Source organism: Podarcis bocagei (assembly GCF_964188305.1).
Source record: "Podarcis bocagei genome assembly, chromosome: 6".
NCBI lineage: Eukaryota > Metazoa > Chordata > Lepidosauria > Squamata > Lacertidae > Podarcis > Podarcis bocagei.
Window position 1 is genome coordinate 82,450,617 of NC_138130.1, and position 17,902 is coordinate 82,468,518.

At 44.9% G+C, this 17,902-nt stretch overlaps 1 protein-coding gene and 1 long non-coding RNA gene across 2 annotated transcripts; both read left to right on the plus strand.

Annotated features, from left to right (window-relative positions):
* The first annotated feature begins 5,216 nt into the window (after positions 1–5,216).
* On the plus strand, positions 5,217–8,043 carry GPR12 (G protein-coupled receptor 12). The gene is made up of 2 exons (XM_081198012.1): positions 5,217–5,571; positions 6,430–8,043. The coding sequence occupies exon 2, from the start codon at positions 6,445–6,447 to the stop codon at positions 7,447–7,449; it is 1,005 nt and encodes a 334-aa protein (XP_081054138.1). The 5' UTR covers positions 5,217–5,571; positions 6,430–6,444; the 3' UTR covers positions 7,450–8,043.
* A 36-nt stretch (positions 8,044–8,079) lies between these two features.
* On the plus strand, positions 8,080–16,983 carry LOC308589143. The gene is made up of 2 exons (XR_014009090.1): positions 8,080–10,294; positions 10,411–16,983. It is a non-coding gene; the product is annotated as an uncharacterized lncRNA (long non-coding RNA).
* Positions 16,984–17,902: the final 919 nt, after the last annotated feature.

The following is a 17,902-nucleotide window of genomic DNA, read 5'->3' on the forward strand; positions in this document are numbered from 1 at the left end:
GGGTGTGTGATATAGAGCAGTGTTTCCCAAACGTTTTTGGGCAACGGCACACCTGTTAGCCGGAAAAAAATCTCGCGGCACACCACCATTAAAGCCCCGCCCCGTGACGTCAGCGCGCAGCGTCACGCCGGGAGGGACGCACAAAAGCGAAAGTTTTTTCCCTCCCCCTTGCCGGGGTGGGAGGAGGCAGCAGAGCGAGGGCAGCTGAGGCGGCGGCGGCTGTTGTGGTGGTGGCGGCGATAGCGGGCGGAGGAGGGGGCGGCGGCGGGAGTTGCTGCTGCTGTTGTTGCTGCTGCTGCCCGGACATGCCGGCCTCCTCCTCCTCCGCTGTCTCGCGATCCTCCCTTTTGCGCGCGCTGCCCCGCCTCTCGGCACCACCACCGCGGAGCCGCCCCCGGCTCGACGCGGATCCTCGCCGCCGCCGCCGCCTCTCACCGCCCGACTCGCCCGCCTTCCTCCCACGGCACACCAGCCGATGTCTCACGGCACACTAGTGTGCCGCGGAACACCGGTTGGGAAACACTGATATAGAGGATACTGTAGGAGCAGGAAAGGGAAGGAAAAAGAATTGGGGGAAAGAAGAGAAAAAAGAAAAAGAGAAGGAAAGAAGAAAAGGAGGAGAAGAGAGAGGGAGAGTCCCCCACACCACTGTATATTTCTTGACCCCATGAGGTGTCTGGTCATCAAATAGCAAAATGCCCAAGAATTCATGGCCAGCCACTCCATGAAGCCCTGAAGACTGAGCACCAAACCGTAGTGTTATAGTGAGAGTCAAGGAGCACTCATCTTCTCCTTGGAACAGGTGATTATTGTTCCATGCTTTCTTTCCACCTCCCCTATTCTCTAAATCTCCCTGTCTTCCTGCCATCATGTCCAAACCTGTGTCATTTGCACCTAAGCATCCCCTCAGGGCTTGTACAGCTCCATTTCAGCCTGCCAAATCCTCAGCACCACTCCTCGCCCCTTATACAGTGACAGTAATATTATTCACCTGTCTGTCTCAGTCTCTTTCATAGTTAAGCATAAATCGGCAGTCCAGGAAATGTGGGTTAGGGCAGCTTGCATAAATTTGTACTTGAGCAGCTAACCATCTTATACTTCTGCAAACATTGCATTTGGTGTTTCAAGCTGCAAAGCTATTTTTGCTCTCTGGCCACCATTTCCACTCTGCACACAGATTAAACTTTCCAATCTGAATCCAAATTGGGAATCAATGGCTCTTGCTAATTCCCCCAAGGAATGTACGCAATTATAGTACTCTTCCATATCATCCTTAAATGCAAAATGGCTCCGGATTAAGGTTTGGGGCGGGGGGGAATCATGCCTCCATGTGTGTGATCTTCACATGTGTTGAATAATTAGGGACACAAAGAGGTTTAGTGACAAATTGTGCTATTTAACTTGCTAATATCGCCCAATGTGGGTGTGCAAATGTGTGCATTCCAACTTTAAATTAGGGGTGCTGGTTGAAAAAGAGACCATAAAAGGAATTCTAACCAAAAGTGCTGAGTTCTTAGAATTAGTCTGAAAATAACCAAAGCAAGCATTTAGTGGTGACTTTTCCGCACAATTTTTTGGTGTCAGATTGGTGCAGTGCTCTTACCTTCAGTTTATAGAGAGAGAAAATAAAAAGCAGGCTGGTGTGTGCTTATGAAACAGGTGTCACAAGCTTCATCGCACTGCAAGGCACAAAATCCATATGTCACTCCTGGGCGGGTGTGCACTTTTTAAATTAATGCAGACTGCTGCTTCTCTGAAGATTTCCCATGACTGCCATTTCCGATTGCTTTTGTTCCGCTGAGAGTGGGACTCCGTAGTTCAGCCCTTACCAGAGAAATGAGTCCTTTTTCTTCTTCTTTTTTCTTTACTATATTTAAAATCCTTCAGGCAAGCTTTTTATAGTTGCTTTGATTTCCCCGACGGGCGATTTTCAGCCAACTAAACAAGTGATATACAACAGCGTATAGAACAGATGCATGTACCCACCAGAATAAAAGGCACAGGGTTCGTTGCTATGTAATCGGATGAATTCTTGGACTCCCCACCACCACCACCAAAGCGATACATTCCCCATGTTAATATCACAAGAACTTCGCAGGGAAGTTTGATTGCAATGGATAGATTTTGTGGAAATGTTACCAGGATGCTTGGTTAAATAAATGCATTTGAAATGACTGGCACAAATGGATTTTACAATAGAGGAATAGTCCATTGGTGACATTGTGTATATGTGTGTGCGTGGGGCAACTCCTTTGCCCCCCATATAATATTTGGGGGGCTGTCCCCTCCCAAAGTTAATGGGTATTGCCATTCAAATGGTGTGCATGTGCTGCATCATGTGATCAATTATGCAGGGTGGGGCTTACTTGGTTCCCTTCAATATTTTATTCAAGTTGGCACGCCTGTGTGTGTATATATGTGTGTGTGTACACACACACACACACACAGTTCCATAGTTGAACAAGAATTTGAACCCAAGCCTGCCATGTCTTTACCCAACAGTCTATATTCCTTTGATTGCACCCAATAGAGTGGAAGTACCATAGATCTGCAGCACGTTACATTTTGCTAATTTTAAGAGAATATACTTATTAAGTTCACAAATTAACCTCTACAGTGATTTGGTACGGAGGTCCAGAAAGCAAATACCATACAAGCGTTAACTGGACTTTGTAATGACCTGCAAATGTAATGACTTGCAGATTATAAGCTTCAAGTGTTTTACCGTCCAGAGCCTGACCTGAGGCAGCTTTTACTGTGACCCCATCTTCCACAGAAATGTTTTTATCTCAAATACAGTCTGCCAACAGGCTGGGTGGTGGTAGATTCATGAAATATCAGAGAACTGAAACCAAAAATCTATGGCCTCTGCCTTGTCAATTCATACTATGTCATTGCTTCAAAGCCCCTTCCCTTTCTTTCCATGTCTGGCCAAAAAAGCCCATATATGTTGCACATCAGAAGTGACAAGGCTGTAAATTATTTCCCCCTTTTTCAGAGATTATCTCTGTGTAGGAAGTTATGGGTTGTATGCAATGTAGGCCTAAGGAACTCATTTTGTGAATGCAAATATCTGCCCTTGCATAATGGAAATTCTCTTCTCCTCTCCCCCTGCTCACCTCATGCCCTCCCCAAATCTGCTTCAGAGGGTTGAGGGAAACCCCAGAACATATTTAGGAGGTGCAGAGGCAGAGAGGAGGGGAGGAAGCTCCACTGCACAAGGGTGAATCCTCGTGCTGATGGAACACCCTAGTTGCATACCACTCTACATGTTGTTGGCTGCTTTGATAGAATTCAGCCTTCAGGTGGGAGACGAACTGAAAGAAGAGAAAAACTGGTAGAGGATCAGACATGTTTTTATTGTGGGATCAGTGCTCCTCACACATGGAAGTTTTTTTCAGCATCCACCTAACACCGTCGGCATAAAACTGCCATACGTTTCTCTCCACCCACCCAATTTAATCCAGATTTAACCTTTCCAGGGGATATCTGATACATCTGTTGCCAGGAACCCATTTATGATATCTGCATGGCCCATTTACAATATCAAGGCCTTACCTGGAAGAACCCTAATTGGCAGAAGGAACTTAAGATGTCCATCTCCCTTCCCCGAAAGAGGGAGACAGCTTTGAGGTTTTATTTGCAATTAAGCAGGTTGCAAGTTCTGTTAAATTAATGGGTGCAAATGCCAAGGAAAGCATTATTCTAGTCCAGGGCAAGGATGGCAGAGTCAGTGGAAGAAACCATGAATAATGGTTTTAACTTCGGAAAGGCAGCATACAAATAAAACGATTGATTGGTTATTGTGTTTATTTGTTGCTTATTACAAAAATAACTCAAAGCGACTTATATTAATAAAAGCATACATGGTACACAATTTAAAATACACCAGAAAGATAAAATAATGTTAATTGGCTGAAAGTGTTGATTCTGCAGTAACTTAAAAAGAGGAAATTCTGCCTTACCCCAATCAAAGATGAACACCAATACAGTGGAAGCTTGTGTATCCACCAGTTAAGAGTCAAACACTTTGGGTGAACAGGAGCATCTTTGCTTGGCACCTAAAAGCTGATAATAATGGTGCCAGGCACATCTCTCTGAAGACAGCATTCTACAGTTGGGGAGCCACCACTGAAAAGTCCTATTCTTATTTTGCCACCCTCTGGACCTCACTGCAAGAAGGAACACGGATGCACACAATGGTACCTTGCTGCTCTTTAATTCTGCCATTTTTTCAAAGCCACTTTTTTTTTGTAGCCTGGTTCCAACCGATGGGCCTACAAGCCTTAAGAAGCAGCAAAGCAGATCCTGCTCACCCCTCTGTTGCTCATGTCTGCCCTAGGCAGGGAAGAATGAAAGAGTGCTGGAAGTGAGCTGCGCCTACAAACTACTTTTCCCACCGACGTCTCTTTTTCATTTCTGGCGGGTGGGGGGCAGCTGTAGCTATTCAAAGGGAAAGGAAGGCACTCTGCACATGCCCAAGGTCACCTTCCCAGGAATCACTGCATCATACATGACCGAAGGCGGGTCTGCCAGCAGCTGCCTCCTGACCAGTTTATGGCAGAGGCGATTTCCCATGGACTGCAAGAAGATCAAACCTATCCATTCTGAAGGAAATCAGCCCTGAGTGCTCACAGGAACGACAGGTCCTGAGGCTGAGACTCCAATACTTTGGCCACCTCACGAGAAGAGAAGACTCCCTGGAAAAGACCCTGATGTCGGGAAAGATGGAGGGCACAAGGAGAAGGAGACGGCAGAGGACGAGATGGTTGGACAGTGTTCTCGAAGCTACCAGCATGAGTTTGACCAAACTGCGGGAGGCAGTGGAAGACAGAAGTGCCTGGCGTGCTCTGGTCCAGGGGGTCAGGAAGAGTCGGACACGACTAAACGACTAAACAACAACAATTTCTCCAGGCAGAGGGAGTGTCTGAAACAAGAGCAGCAGGGAGGGCTCTTAGAAGCAGCGGTGACAAGGGAGGCGGCAGGGAGAGCCAGTGTGGTTTACTGGTTAGAGCGCGAGACTAAGACCTGGGAGACGCCGGTTCCAATCCCCACTCGGGGCCTGAGCGGTTGGAGAAAAAGCGGAATAAAAAAGCAGAACATAAAATGTGGCCGGAGCGGACTAGGGAATCGAGGCCGGGTCCAAAGGCGGCGCTTGCGCACTGGAGAGCAGCAGGTGTCTACCAACGCGCCGCCTCTGCGGAGCCGCCAGCCGGCCTTTTCCGCCACGCGGCTCACGTGGTGCCCCGCTCGGCGGGAGAGAGAGAGAGAGGCGCGCCTTCTCCTTTCCCGCGCGTGCTCGCGCCCCCTCCTCCTCCGCCCCTAGATGCGCCAGGCGGCCGCGTGCACGGAGAGGGGGGCGCTTCCCACCTGCGCTCCTTCTCTCTGCAAAGCCCCGAGCCTGGAGCTGGCGCGGCGACGGCTGCCTGCCTGCCTTCCACTTGCCTGCGCCGCGCAAACAATGAGCATGCATGAAGCGGCGGCGGCGGCGGCAGCAAGTCTAGCTGCATAGAAAGGAAGCGGAGATCCTCCTCCTCCTCCTCCTCCTCTTCTTCCAGAGGAGAAGCCAAGGTGACCACCGCGCAAGAGGGCTCGTCTCGCTCTCCTGACTGTGTTGTGATCATATATCTATCTGTGTGTCTGTGTGCCATCCATCTCCTCCATGCGTCTGCCCGGGTGGGGAGGTTATGCCGATAGCCGCCCCCGTCACCCTGCATGACATTTTCCTTTCCCCCCTTTTATGTTTACCTGCCCCCCCTCCTCACTCCGGTTTCCCCCGCTGCCAAGGTTTTTCAGCATCAGTGCCTCCAAGATCTATTTAAGCCCTGGGTGCTGATAGGCTGCCCTCCCCACTGTACTGGGACTTGCGAGACTTCTTTTATTCTGTTAAATCGATTACTTTTCAGGGCTCGCTGATAATAAGCTCTCATGCCTGTTTGCAAGGTTACAGATTAACTAATTGCTCCGAAATGGTGGATGTGGATTTTTTATGCTTCGAGCACCATGCTGCTTTTCGGTCTTTAAATAAAACTTGGGTGTCGTCTACGTGCGTGTGCTTTTAAAATCCTTATCTCCAACAGCTCTAGCCGTCGTATCGCATTATATTATCGAGGGCAGGACCCCATATCTCTGCAATTGTCCTTAATTATTTTGATATGAAGGAGCAGGTGGGGGCAAGTGTTGCTCTGATCTCGTTTGCCTTCCTTTCATTTTCCTTTGAAATCCTGTTTCAAATCCATTGTGTTTCCTCTCACCACCCACATTTTGTACAGTCATGTTTATGTAATGGGTGCCTGCCCGGTAGATTTAGGCTGTTTTACGGCAGGTGGGGGAGGGAGGGGGCTATTTTTTATTTTTATTTTTTGCATGCTCCTTTAAAAGTGCTGTTTATCTGAGCAATAAAATGAAAAAATTGTCTTTTCGTTGAAGAGGACGGGTTTAAATATGAACGAAGACCCAACGGTTAATTTAACGTGGCTGCCTCCGGATCACTTAGAAGCCAGTCCGGCAGAGAATGTCACGGCTGCAGTCACCTCCCTGATTCCTGCCGGTGACCCAGAGCCAGAGTTCATAGTAAACCCCTGGGATATTGTCTTGTGTACTTCAGGAACCCTTATCTCCTGTGAAAATGCCGTGGTGGTCCTTATTATCTTCCATAATCCTAGTCTCCGTGCCCCTATGTTCCTCCTGATAGGAAGCCTGGCCTTGGCTGATCTCTTGGCAGGGATCGGATTGATCTTCAATTTTATCTTTGCCTACCTTCTCCAGTCGGAATCTACCAAGCTGGTCACGGTTGGACTGATCGTTGCCTCTTTCTCTGCCTCTGTCTGCAGCTTGCTGGCTATCACGGTTGACCGTTACCTCTCCCTCTATTATGCTTTGACTTACAATTCGGAGAGGACTGTCACTTTCACCTATATCATGCTGGTTCTGCTCTGGGGAGCTTCCATTTGTATCGGGCTGCTACCTATAATGGGCTGGAACTGCCTGAAAGACGAGTCCACCTGCAGTGTGATCCGGCCGCTCACTAAAAATAACGCGGCCATCCTTTCTGTCTCTTTCTTGCTCATGTTTGCTCTCATGCTCCAGCTGTACATTCAGATCTGCAAAATCGTGATGCGCCATGCCCATCAGATCGCCTTGCAGCACCACTTCCTGGCCACTTCCCACTATGTGACGACCCGAAAAGGAGTGTCCACCTTAGCCATTATCCTGGGGACCTTTGCCGCTTGCTGGATGCCTTTCACACTCTATTCTTTAATAGCCGACTACACCTATCCTTCAATATACACCTACGCGACTCTCCTCCCGGCCACGTACAATTCCATCATCAACCCTGTAATATATGCTTTCCGAAACCAAGAAATCCAAAAGGCACTTTGGCTCATTTGCTGCGGCTGCATTCCTTCCAACCTTTCGGCACGGGCGAGATCTCCGAGCGATGTTTGATTAAGAGAGAGGACGGACGTTCATTTAGCGTTGTGTTACATGGCTTTGCTGCTTTCATTGCATTGTACATAACAGATTCACACTCGAGCCACAGGGAGTATTGACCTTTTTTAAAGAAAGGGAGGAAAGGAAAGGAAAACCCTGTTGACCCAAATAAACCATGTTGTGCAGTTTCAGGTTCATGCCTAAAAGCTAAATCACCTCTTTGCCAACTTTTGAGTGTTGCTTATATTCTGCTCTTGTTGGGGATGGGGAACTAATTCCCTTAGATCCAACTATTTCTCCCAGGCTTCACCATATCAGTTGAAAGGGGATGTTAGATGTAGATCTGATTTCTCCCTATGAGAGAAAGTTGCCCATGTGCACCACTTGCAAGAACCCACTTGCACCAAAATGTAAGACGAGGTACACATAGAGTTCCTGTTCAGGAGCAAGCAAGTCCACAACCCAACTTACTTGGGAAACAATTTCATTAACTTTACTAAGACTAGGTAAAGGTAAAGGGACCCCTGACTGTTAGGTCCAGTCACGGATGACTCTAGGGTTGTGGCGCTCATCTCGCATTATTGGCCGAGGGAGCCGGCGTACAGCTTCCGGGTCATGTGGCCGGCATGACTAAGCCGCTTCTGGCGAACCAGAGTAGCGCACGGAAACACTGTTTACCTTCCCACTGGAGCGGTACCTATTTATCTACTTGCACTTTGACGTGCTTTCGAACTGCTAGGTTAGCAGGAGCAGGGACCAAGCAACAGGAGCTCACCCCGTCATGGGGATTCGAACCGCCGACCTTCTGATCGGCAAGCCCTAGGCTCTGTGGTCTAACCCACAGCGCTACTCACGTCTTAATAAGACTAGTCCAGAGTAAATGGGTTTTGAATTCGTCTCTCTCTCTCTCTATTGTTTCTGATGTATTTAAGAGACACAGATCTACAGACTTGCATTTTAGGACACAAGCAAATGACATTCAATGAGAGTTACACATGAGGTGGACTGTGGTCAAGAGATAGTCATCCGCAACAGGAACTAGTGGCTTGAGATACCAGACTGGGGTGTACACAGTGGCCTGCAGTGGTGCTGAGATTTCACCACCACACAGTTTCATGTGGATGCCTACATAGGATGACTTCCTTCCGGATCCTGGTGTTGGAGGAAGGACATGCCAATGTATATCCACATCAGATGCACGTGTTTGGTTCCTGTTCTATGAAGGGAATCCATGCAGAGAAGTTTGCCTAAAATGTGACCTCGGAAGTTACATTGTTTCCCAGAAATCTCTAAATGAGCAAAAAATTTGTCTTTCCCCCAGTTGTTTACGCAACTGAGACCAGTTATGCTGCTTTTTTCTTTTTAGTATTATGAAAAACCCCATCCCTTTTGGTCTTCAGCCTAGTTCACATATAAGCGTAAGCTAAACCATGGGTTAGTGTAAGTATGCAGGTTCCCAGAGAAGAGATGGTAGCTGTTGTGCTCCTCTTCTGGTCCTCCTCCTGCTGCACTGCCAAGAGCTAAGCCATGGTTTGGCTTAGCATGTCATCTGAACCCTGGAGCTGAGGTTTGTCCTGCTTCAGGCAAACCATTAGTTTTAACTGGTGCTCCCCCCCCCCCCGAAAAATAGGTACTGATACTCACCATGAAGTCGTTACAGTAAGTGCCACACTTTTTAACAACAACAACAGAGGTGCCAGTACTGTGTACCCTTGAGTACCCCCTGGGGGGGAAAACACCGGTTTTAACTAATATTTCTTTTTGGGGGGGTTTACAGCTTGTGGTTTGTCTTGGGAGAGCAAACAATGATCCCATGTGTGGATAACACACCAAGCCAAAGAATAGCTTAGCTCAAAGCAGTGCAGCAGGACGAGAACAAGGGGAAGAGTGCAGAGAGTCTCTCAAGAACCTTTGCAGTTGTGCCAACCCAAGGTTTGGCTTACCTTATGTGTGAACTGAAGAGTGGGCAAGAATCATTAACTCACGTTTCCATTAATGCTAACCAGGCTGCAAATCCAACAGGAATCTTCAATAGCTCCATTAGTGCTTGTGTTTATGATTATGCACCCTAGACAGCTGATTTGCAATAACTAAGACTGTTATACAGCAATAAAGCACAGAATGCTCTGTTTTTACAACAGATTAACTTTTTTCAGCCAGCCTTGCAGTTAGCCACTTGCCCACTCACATTTGGTGAGTAATGATTTCTTCTGATCACATAGCTTGCCAAACCCACTTCTGTGACGCTTAAAATACACGATGGCAGGCACATAGGCTGGTGGGGAAAAAATTGGTGGGGCTGGTAATTTTTTTAAAAAAATATTCATCTTCAAGGCTGCAAGAACAATTCAATGAAACAACAGGCTTTAAATTCAGCATTAATCTCAACCCAGGACAGCTTGGTAAGATTTGTCACTGACATTTGTATGTGTTTTACATGAGACACACTTTGTTCTGCTCTGGCCTCCAGTTCTGAAATCTGACATTTTCATGTTTGAGTGCATGAGCTCAGATTGTCATTCCGAATAATGAAATGCGCGCGAAACATTTTTTTTTAAAAAAAAAAATTCTAGTGACTCCCCCCCAGTTTTGAAGCACAATACTGTATTCATATAATTCCATTTCATTTCAGGATATTAGTTCTAGTGTGAAAGATGGAGGTTATTGTAATGAATAGTTAAGCGATGGGCTGTAGCGCAAGACAACGTGTTCTTGTTTTCTGCACTTGGAAACATTTATGAGGGGGATGTTCATGCCAGAAAGGGTATTGTAAGTTTTGGATTATAAAAAAATCTATAAAAAGTAAAAATAAAATAAAAAATATTAAGCAGTATTTTCATGTGGACTTAAGAATGCAGTGGTTTTCAGCCTGTGGTCTTGCAGATGGTGGGCTTCAACATCTGTCAACCCCAACCAGCACGACCAATGGTTAGCGATGATGGGAGCTGTAGTCCAATAGCTTCTGGAGGGCCACAGGTTGCCCACTACTGCTTTACTGGCAGCTTGGCCTGTTTTAATGAAATGTAGGCATTTGTATTGCTTTCTGAGCCAAGGAGGGGAGATTCTTAGGGAATGAATCCATGAGAGGCCCAGCCCTAGACATCTCTGCCCTATTTCCCAAGCCATCAGAGGGGAGCAAATCTGGGTTTTCTGGCTAGGTAGGAAGGGGGATATCTGAGCAGTTCTGCGGAACTCAAATGGGAGCCTCTTTTCTCTTTTCTTCTAATTGAGACTCTGTGCCTTTAATAAAGGGGCAGCCAATGTGGTTCCCTCTGGATGTTGTGACCTCCAAGTCCCATCCTCCTTGACCACTGACCATGTTGATGGTGGCTGATGGCAGCTGGAATTCAGAACATCTGAAAGTCACCATGTTGGCTGCCCCTTCTTTAACAGCGGCACGCAGAAATTCGACAAAATGCAGCTCCCCCATTATTGCATCCGTCTGCCAGACAAAGCGGCTCCTGTTGAATGTCTGGCTGTTGCAGAGCAATTCGAAGCACCAAACCTCTGTCAGGGAAAAGCTGGCAAGCATTCTGAGTGGCCAAGGAGTAGAGCTGACTCAAAACCCAGGAATGGTTGGGGAGAGGAGAAGGGAATGGAACTGCTTGCGGGGGTGGGGTGCAATATAATGGGGAGCAAAAACCTCTGACCTTGGACCCAGAATGTCTCCCCAAGAGTGTGGTTGCTATGCATTGACAGGAGTTTACACATCTTCTGAATGTCAAAGCGATATACCTTATTGTTTCAGTGACGTCTCTCTGTATAAATCCATTACCTTTCCTTTGTGAAAAAAGAAATATTGAAAGTTATATTTTAAAAAAGCACTGTATGGTATATATTGATGGAAGAATATTCCATATTGCTGACACTGTATCTTACTAATCAAAGGGCTGATTCAATCTTATGGGTTTGTTGTAGCACAAACTTCTTGTGCAGTAGGAACTATTGCCTTGTTTTTCGGTTGGGGAGCTTTCTAGCCTAGCCTCCTGTCTGGGGTGCTAAACTTTCTCACTTGTGGCGCTGTTTTCACAGGGAGAACTGTCAACAGAACAACTCAGTGGAAAGTTGAGGTGGTACAAACACTTTGTCCAAGCTGTACCTCCTCAGTGAAACTTGTTTGAATCGGTCCATGCTCCCTGTCTTATCATGTGGCTATTTTGACGACTGTGGCTTTTGTGGCACATTTCTGTGGTTTTTAACAATTTGTAAGCTAAACACAGAACAGAATTTCATGTGTGTGCATAGGTCTCGTTTTGTCTGAGGCCATAGGGGTTTCAATTGCAATAACTTAGTTTTTATGCCAAATGTAAACTATCTTGTTTAAAGTTTTAATTTGTAAAACTACAAGGACTTATCAAGACTGGTGTACTGAACACCGCTGTTTCTTCCAGACTCATCAGATGGGTAGATCTGAGCAACAATCTACATCTCAAAATACTATAATGCGTTTCTTTGTCTACATTTGTATATTAAGGCAATTCTGATTGTCTCCAGGTTCCCACTATTAATAAGGAAGCATCTCCTAATGTGTTCTAGAATGAATGCTCTTGATTTTTATACAAAGTGTATACAATGTATGACAACTACGTGTTAGGCTTGTTTGCTAAAATGAAAAAGTCAATTTATTTTGATTGTATTGCCCTAGTAAAACAAAGAAAGAATCTTGTTCAAATGTTGCCAAAACCACTTCTTGTTCTCTCTGTCTTTCTCTAACATGCCCAGGAGTCTGATGTGTTCAGTGTGCAAACTTGTGTAGCTGCCTCCTTGCCTAGGACAAGTAAGAATCCCTCTCAGCTGACCAGAGAGGAAAGCTTCTATAAATTGGATAATAACTGGTTCTTTTATTTTACTATCCCTTTCTTTCAAGGCATGACTTTGAATGTAACACTAAACCCTGGTTTGGATGTAACGTGCCCTTATTCCCTCCAGTCCCACCAAATATCACAAACTGGGAAACTACAGCAATTTATTATTAGTAGCAGTATTAGTATTATTTTACATATGCTACCTAGACACAATTTGTACGAATGTAGTGGACAAATGTGCCATTTCCTCTGGGGCCAAAAGCACCAATTCTTAGAACTCTTTTTTTTTTTTAAAGAAAGTGATTGTCAATGAATTGGTACAACATGCTCTCCTATTAAGACAACCATGAAATTTTTCACGCGTCAGTGTATATCCGTCCATCCCTCCAAGTTACATGAAGATTATCAAGTATATTTTGTAATATATGCAAAGAAGATTATTTTAATCTGAGGAGAAGAGATTCTGTAGACCTGTGCACTAGGGTTTGTTTCTGTAGGCCAGTTCTAGTGCCTGTGTGGGTTGTAAACAGCTCCTGGGTGTAAGTTAGACACATGAGTACAACCAGCACCATTGCCCACTGCACATAGATCTCTAAATGCAAATCAGAAATGTGCTTGCTGTGAAAAAGAGATGGAGCAATGCCATGAGAGGGGCTTACTCACATTGAATTTTTGCATTAAAAGATACATATGGGAGTCTTTGGGGGGAAGAAATATGAGCCCAAGGATCATGAGCTAGCACGATGTGAGCTGTGCATCCTTTACTCTGCACTGTGTGTACAGCACTCATTTTAAATACAATACATTTTAAATACAAAGTCTCAGCAGGTTAAAAAAGGAGAAACTCCTTTTTCTTACCAGCTGAGTCTTTCAGCCTGTTGAGAGTGACTAAGAGCCTTTGCAGCACTGTGTATCCCCAGATGTTCAAAAGCATGAGTCACATCTTGATTTTTAAAGTACTGTATTTATATATGCGAGTTTCTTTTCACTTGACCCTCTTTTCTGTTGCTGTTTCCTTCGGGCTGCTTTCTAGCCACCCTCGTGTTTTAGAGAAGTGGCCAGCAAATAGCTGCCAGGGTGCTTGACTATTGGCACAAACGGTTGACATAAGGTTGACAGGACATATCTCTGCCCTGCAGAGAGGAGAGCCCTCACAAGGTGGCTTACCGTGAAAATGTTAAAAAGCATTCCGCAAGCGAAAGAAATGCCGTCAGGTTTACAAGAGGGATTGATTTCTTGAAATATTTATAGCTTGCTTTCTGATTAAAAGTCTCTGAGGCAGCTAATAAAACGTATCAAAAAGCAACATGGAATCGTTTCTAAAAGCATACTACTTCTTTCAAATACTCAATAAAAACTAGTCAATGCAGCAGAACTACAGGGTGAGGTGGTGGGAGGAAATTGGGGCAGTCCAAAAGCCCCCTGGAAGAGAGGAACCTTGACCATCTAGACACCTTAACTAAAAGCCCATGAGAAAGGAGCAAAGCAAGCATCTCTAGGGAGGGAGTTTTGGAACTTTGGGGCCACCATAGAGAAAGCCCTGTTCAGGGCAAGATTTAGGTTTGATGAGGCCCTAAGCTACTGAAGGTAATGGGGCCCTTTATATGTCCAGCTGCCCTTTGTCAACAACAAATTGTTGCTTTTTTGTGTGTTGAATATATGCTATATGGTCATTTATGGACCTAATAGGTTTCTAAAGCCACAGTGGGATCAAAATAAATAAATTATGTATTATATGGCACCAATCAGTAGGCATAAGACTCATACCCTTAGGCTATGCTGCCTGATCATCAGTCTACAAGCACTCTTTATTATTAGATAACAGGTACAACAGCTTGAACCCTTCAACTGTGCTGCATTGCAGTCTGCTGCTGCATGCTACATGTTGCCATGCAACCAGTCCATGCAGAATGTAGGCACCCTGTATATAGAAATGAGCAAACCAGTGATATTTTAGGGAGCAGGCTAGCGGGTGGGCCCATTACTTACATCACAGGAGCCTACACAACACAAACAAAACACTGTTGCCTCTATGTAGGTTTTATTCTATTTGTTTTCTATCTTATATTTTGGAAATGTACATCCAGGGGTTTTATTCCTTTAAATTTTGGGGGGCCCCAAGAGAGTGGGACCCTAAGCTATAGCTTGTTTAGATTATACGTAAATCTGGCCCTGGCCCTGGCCCTGTCCTATGTCATCATGCAACATACATCATGTACTGGGGGTACACAAGGCAGAATGAATGCAAGTAACAGACCAGTCTCTCAGAATTTGTGTTAAATGCATATTGAAAATACATGTTGAAGCATTCATATTGTACAAAGAGGTGTCATGGCCTCAGCCTGTACCTTGGGGAAAGATCATAGCTCAGTGGTAGAGCATCTGCTGTGTTTGCAGAAGGTTCTATCTTTGGTATCTCCAAGGAATGTCCCCTATCTGAATCCTGGGCTAGCTACTGCTAGTCAATGTTGACAGTACTGAGCTGGATGGACCAATTGTCTGAAACATTTGAAAGAAAGAAAAATGGGTCTGATCAGCCCTTGAATACCAAGTACTCTGACCTACAAAGGTGTGAAAAAAACAAAGGTATGTTATGAACAAGAAGTAGAGCAGTAATGGAGGAGCAAAACGACACCTCAAGTAGCCCAAGCAGGCAGTGTATGGAAGTCCATTGTTTCTGCCCGCTTGTAGGGGTTGTGGGAATTCAAATCCTGAATGAAACAGCTTGTATACATTTAAGTGCTTATTACATATCTAAAGTTGTTTCTTTGCATTCCACCCTTCGTAAAGGGTTCACAATAAGAGTTTACAATAAAGAACAATTATGTCGTTAACTGGCCAGTGATTGTTGAAGCATTTAATTTTGTGGGATTCACCCCTTGTGTTGAATTTATTCTGTTCTGATCTGTCTGGAACTATTTTACTTGTTTTGCAATTGTAACGGTTTGATTTTTTTTTTATCATTGTATAATATATTGCTCCAACCAGTGCTGGGGACTTCCAGTGCAGGGCAGGTAAGAAATCAAATGAATAAATAAAATACTAGCAACCAAGAGAGCGACACAGACAAGAGGCAGTCAACACAGCCAAGCGTGTGATGTGCTATAAACAGCCCAGGTGAATTCTGATTATTAAAAGCAGCTGATGACATGAAAACCGGTCAAGGTCACATCCACAGACATGCCTTCTCAGCAGTATTGAATTGCTTTTGAATCTCAATTTCTCTTTCCCCGCTCCCATTTTTTATTAAACTATGTTGAGATTTTTAAATGATTTTTTACAGAGGAAAAGGCAAGGATACTTTTTTAAAAAAATAAAAGAAACAAGGCAGAAAGCCCCAACATATCCAGGTCTTTGACTCCTGGCCATCACAGTTCTTAGGATATTGTGCTCCAGGTCGTTTTCATGCAATCTGCCACTGCCCTCAGGAGCTGGGTCCTTGCATCCATTTCCTTGATTTGCACCCCCACTTCCTGGTGTCTTCAAATAAAAGTGCTTGTTAAATCAATGCTGCATCCTTTAACTTGTGTTGTTTAAAATATTGCCGTGCTCCCTGACCATTCTCTCTTCTGTACTGTACTAAGCAGGAATCCAGGGAGCACAATAGATAATCAGCACCTTGGACAGCTCTTAGATGTCATCTTGCACTGGCAAGCATTCCTCTTGGCCAAACCTCCCAGGTTCTGCCCACTTCCTGAAGAGTGGAGAGTCAGACCAGGGTAGTTTTCCAGCCTGGAGTTTAGCATTCAGTTGTTTTTGGCCATCTCCTGCCATGAGCATGGTCTGTGTCAATCAGCAGCCACTTGATAATGTGAGGCCCCTGGTGTAAAAGGGGTCAGTTTTTCAGGGTGTGCTGTTGCTGGGGATCCCAGGGGTCTCGGACTTAAGAAGACCAAGGCTGAGAGGCTCCTAACCAGGCTTGGTGTTGTGTCCTGGGTCTGGGTTCAACTTCTGCTCAGCTGGTACCACTGTCCCTTCTGATTCAGCTGTTTCTTTCTCTGTGTCTGGAAATTGGCTGCTCTTTGGGGTTGGCAACTCAGCTGATTTTTTTAAAAAAATGCATCAGTCTGTTAGTTCACTATGAACACCTTACTAATCTCTTCTACTAATACTGGTGGGGGGGGTTGGGGGGGAGGCATTTCTGCCCCTGCGCAATCTTGATTTAATGGAATCCTGTCAAGGTTGCCACCTCACTTTTCACACTGCATAATCTCTGGTGTGTGCCTGAGTTCAGCAGCAGACAGAATTGCAAGCAGCCCATCATTCTTAGAAGAGGTGGTGCAGATATGTGTATAGATCAGCAGCACAAAGATTAGTATTTGGACAAGAAGGATTGAGTTGAAATGAGAGTGTGGGCGGTATTACCAAGATTGCTTGTAGCACCCCAGGGAAAACAATTATGCAGCTGCATTCCTCTACAAAGCTAACTGGGAGCAAGTTCCATTGAATAGACATGAACAGGATTGCACTGTGATGCTTTTTTATTTACTGTACACATCTCTTTCATTGCACAGAGCTGCAGTGAAATTTTCATTTTAGTCTAAAATTATGTTTTTCTGAGGTAGGAAGTTATTTTTATGGTTTTCACAGAAAAAGGTATGAATAGCATTAATATGTAACTAGAAGCTTCCCCTTAAAATGACTACATGCATTTTAGAACTGTCACTGTGCTGCTTCTTACAGGAGGTTTATATAAGATGTTTGTGTTTTCATAATAAAATTCATATTGGATTATATAAACAAAGCACAGTGAGGAATTTGTCTTAAGGTGTTTTGCAAAACAAGGTGAAGAAGAAGAAGAAGAAGAGTTTGGATTTGATATCCCGCCTTTCACCCCCTTTAAGGAGTCTCAAAGCGGCTAACATTCTCCTTTCCCTTCCTCCCCCACAACAAACACTCTGTGAGGTGAGTGGGGCTGAGAGACTTCAGAGAAGTGTGACTGGCCCAAGGTCACCCAGCAGCTGCATGTGGAGGAGCGGGGAAGCGAACCCAGTTCACCAGATTACGTGACTACCGCTCTTAACCACTACACCACACTGGTGAAATGCAAGCTCCAATCTTATGTACACGTCTTTGGAAGTAAGACCAAATGTACCTAAGCAAATGTACTTAGGGTTGGATTGGCAGCCTCCCAGCCTATATCATTCCTCATTTTGCAACAGAAAACTGGTTTTCACATCATTGGGAGGAACCAGTGCTGTGGAACTATTCATTCTACTGAGTAGAATTTACTTCGTTTTTATTTTTTAATATTGTTTTTATTTATTTTCATGGTACAAAAGATAAATTTTGAGAAAACAACTGTTACAACAGTAAGCAACAAATAACTTGTCTCGATAAAATACATGTGATGTGTTAAAGTTTCATTTGAAGAGACCACGCCACATGAGCACTGGTTGGATTCTGTCCTGCATTCAATAAACATTTGCCATATGTTATAAAAGGAATATGGATTGTGTTTGCTCTTTGCCACTCTCACCTGGCATGTTAGTTTCTCAGCCAAAGCTATTGACCATGCTCTGTTATACCAAGGATCAATGTTTGGCCCAACACCAGTTTTCCAACATATGGCTATCTCCATATGGACATCAGTCAATAGGAAGGTTAAGAGGTCATCTTTAGGATAATCATGAGCAGACGGAATCCTAAGCCCAAGTAGTGCT

Bases quoted from the DNA above. Each gene is read 5' to 3' on its own strand.
- GPR12 (XM_081198012.1), top strand. From the start codon at position 6,445: ATGAACGAAGACCCAACGGTTAATTTAACGTGGCTGCCTCCGGATCAC.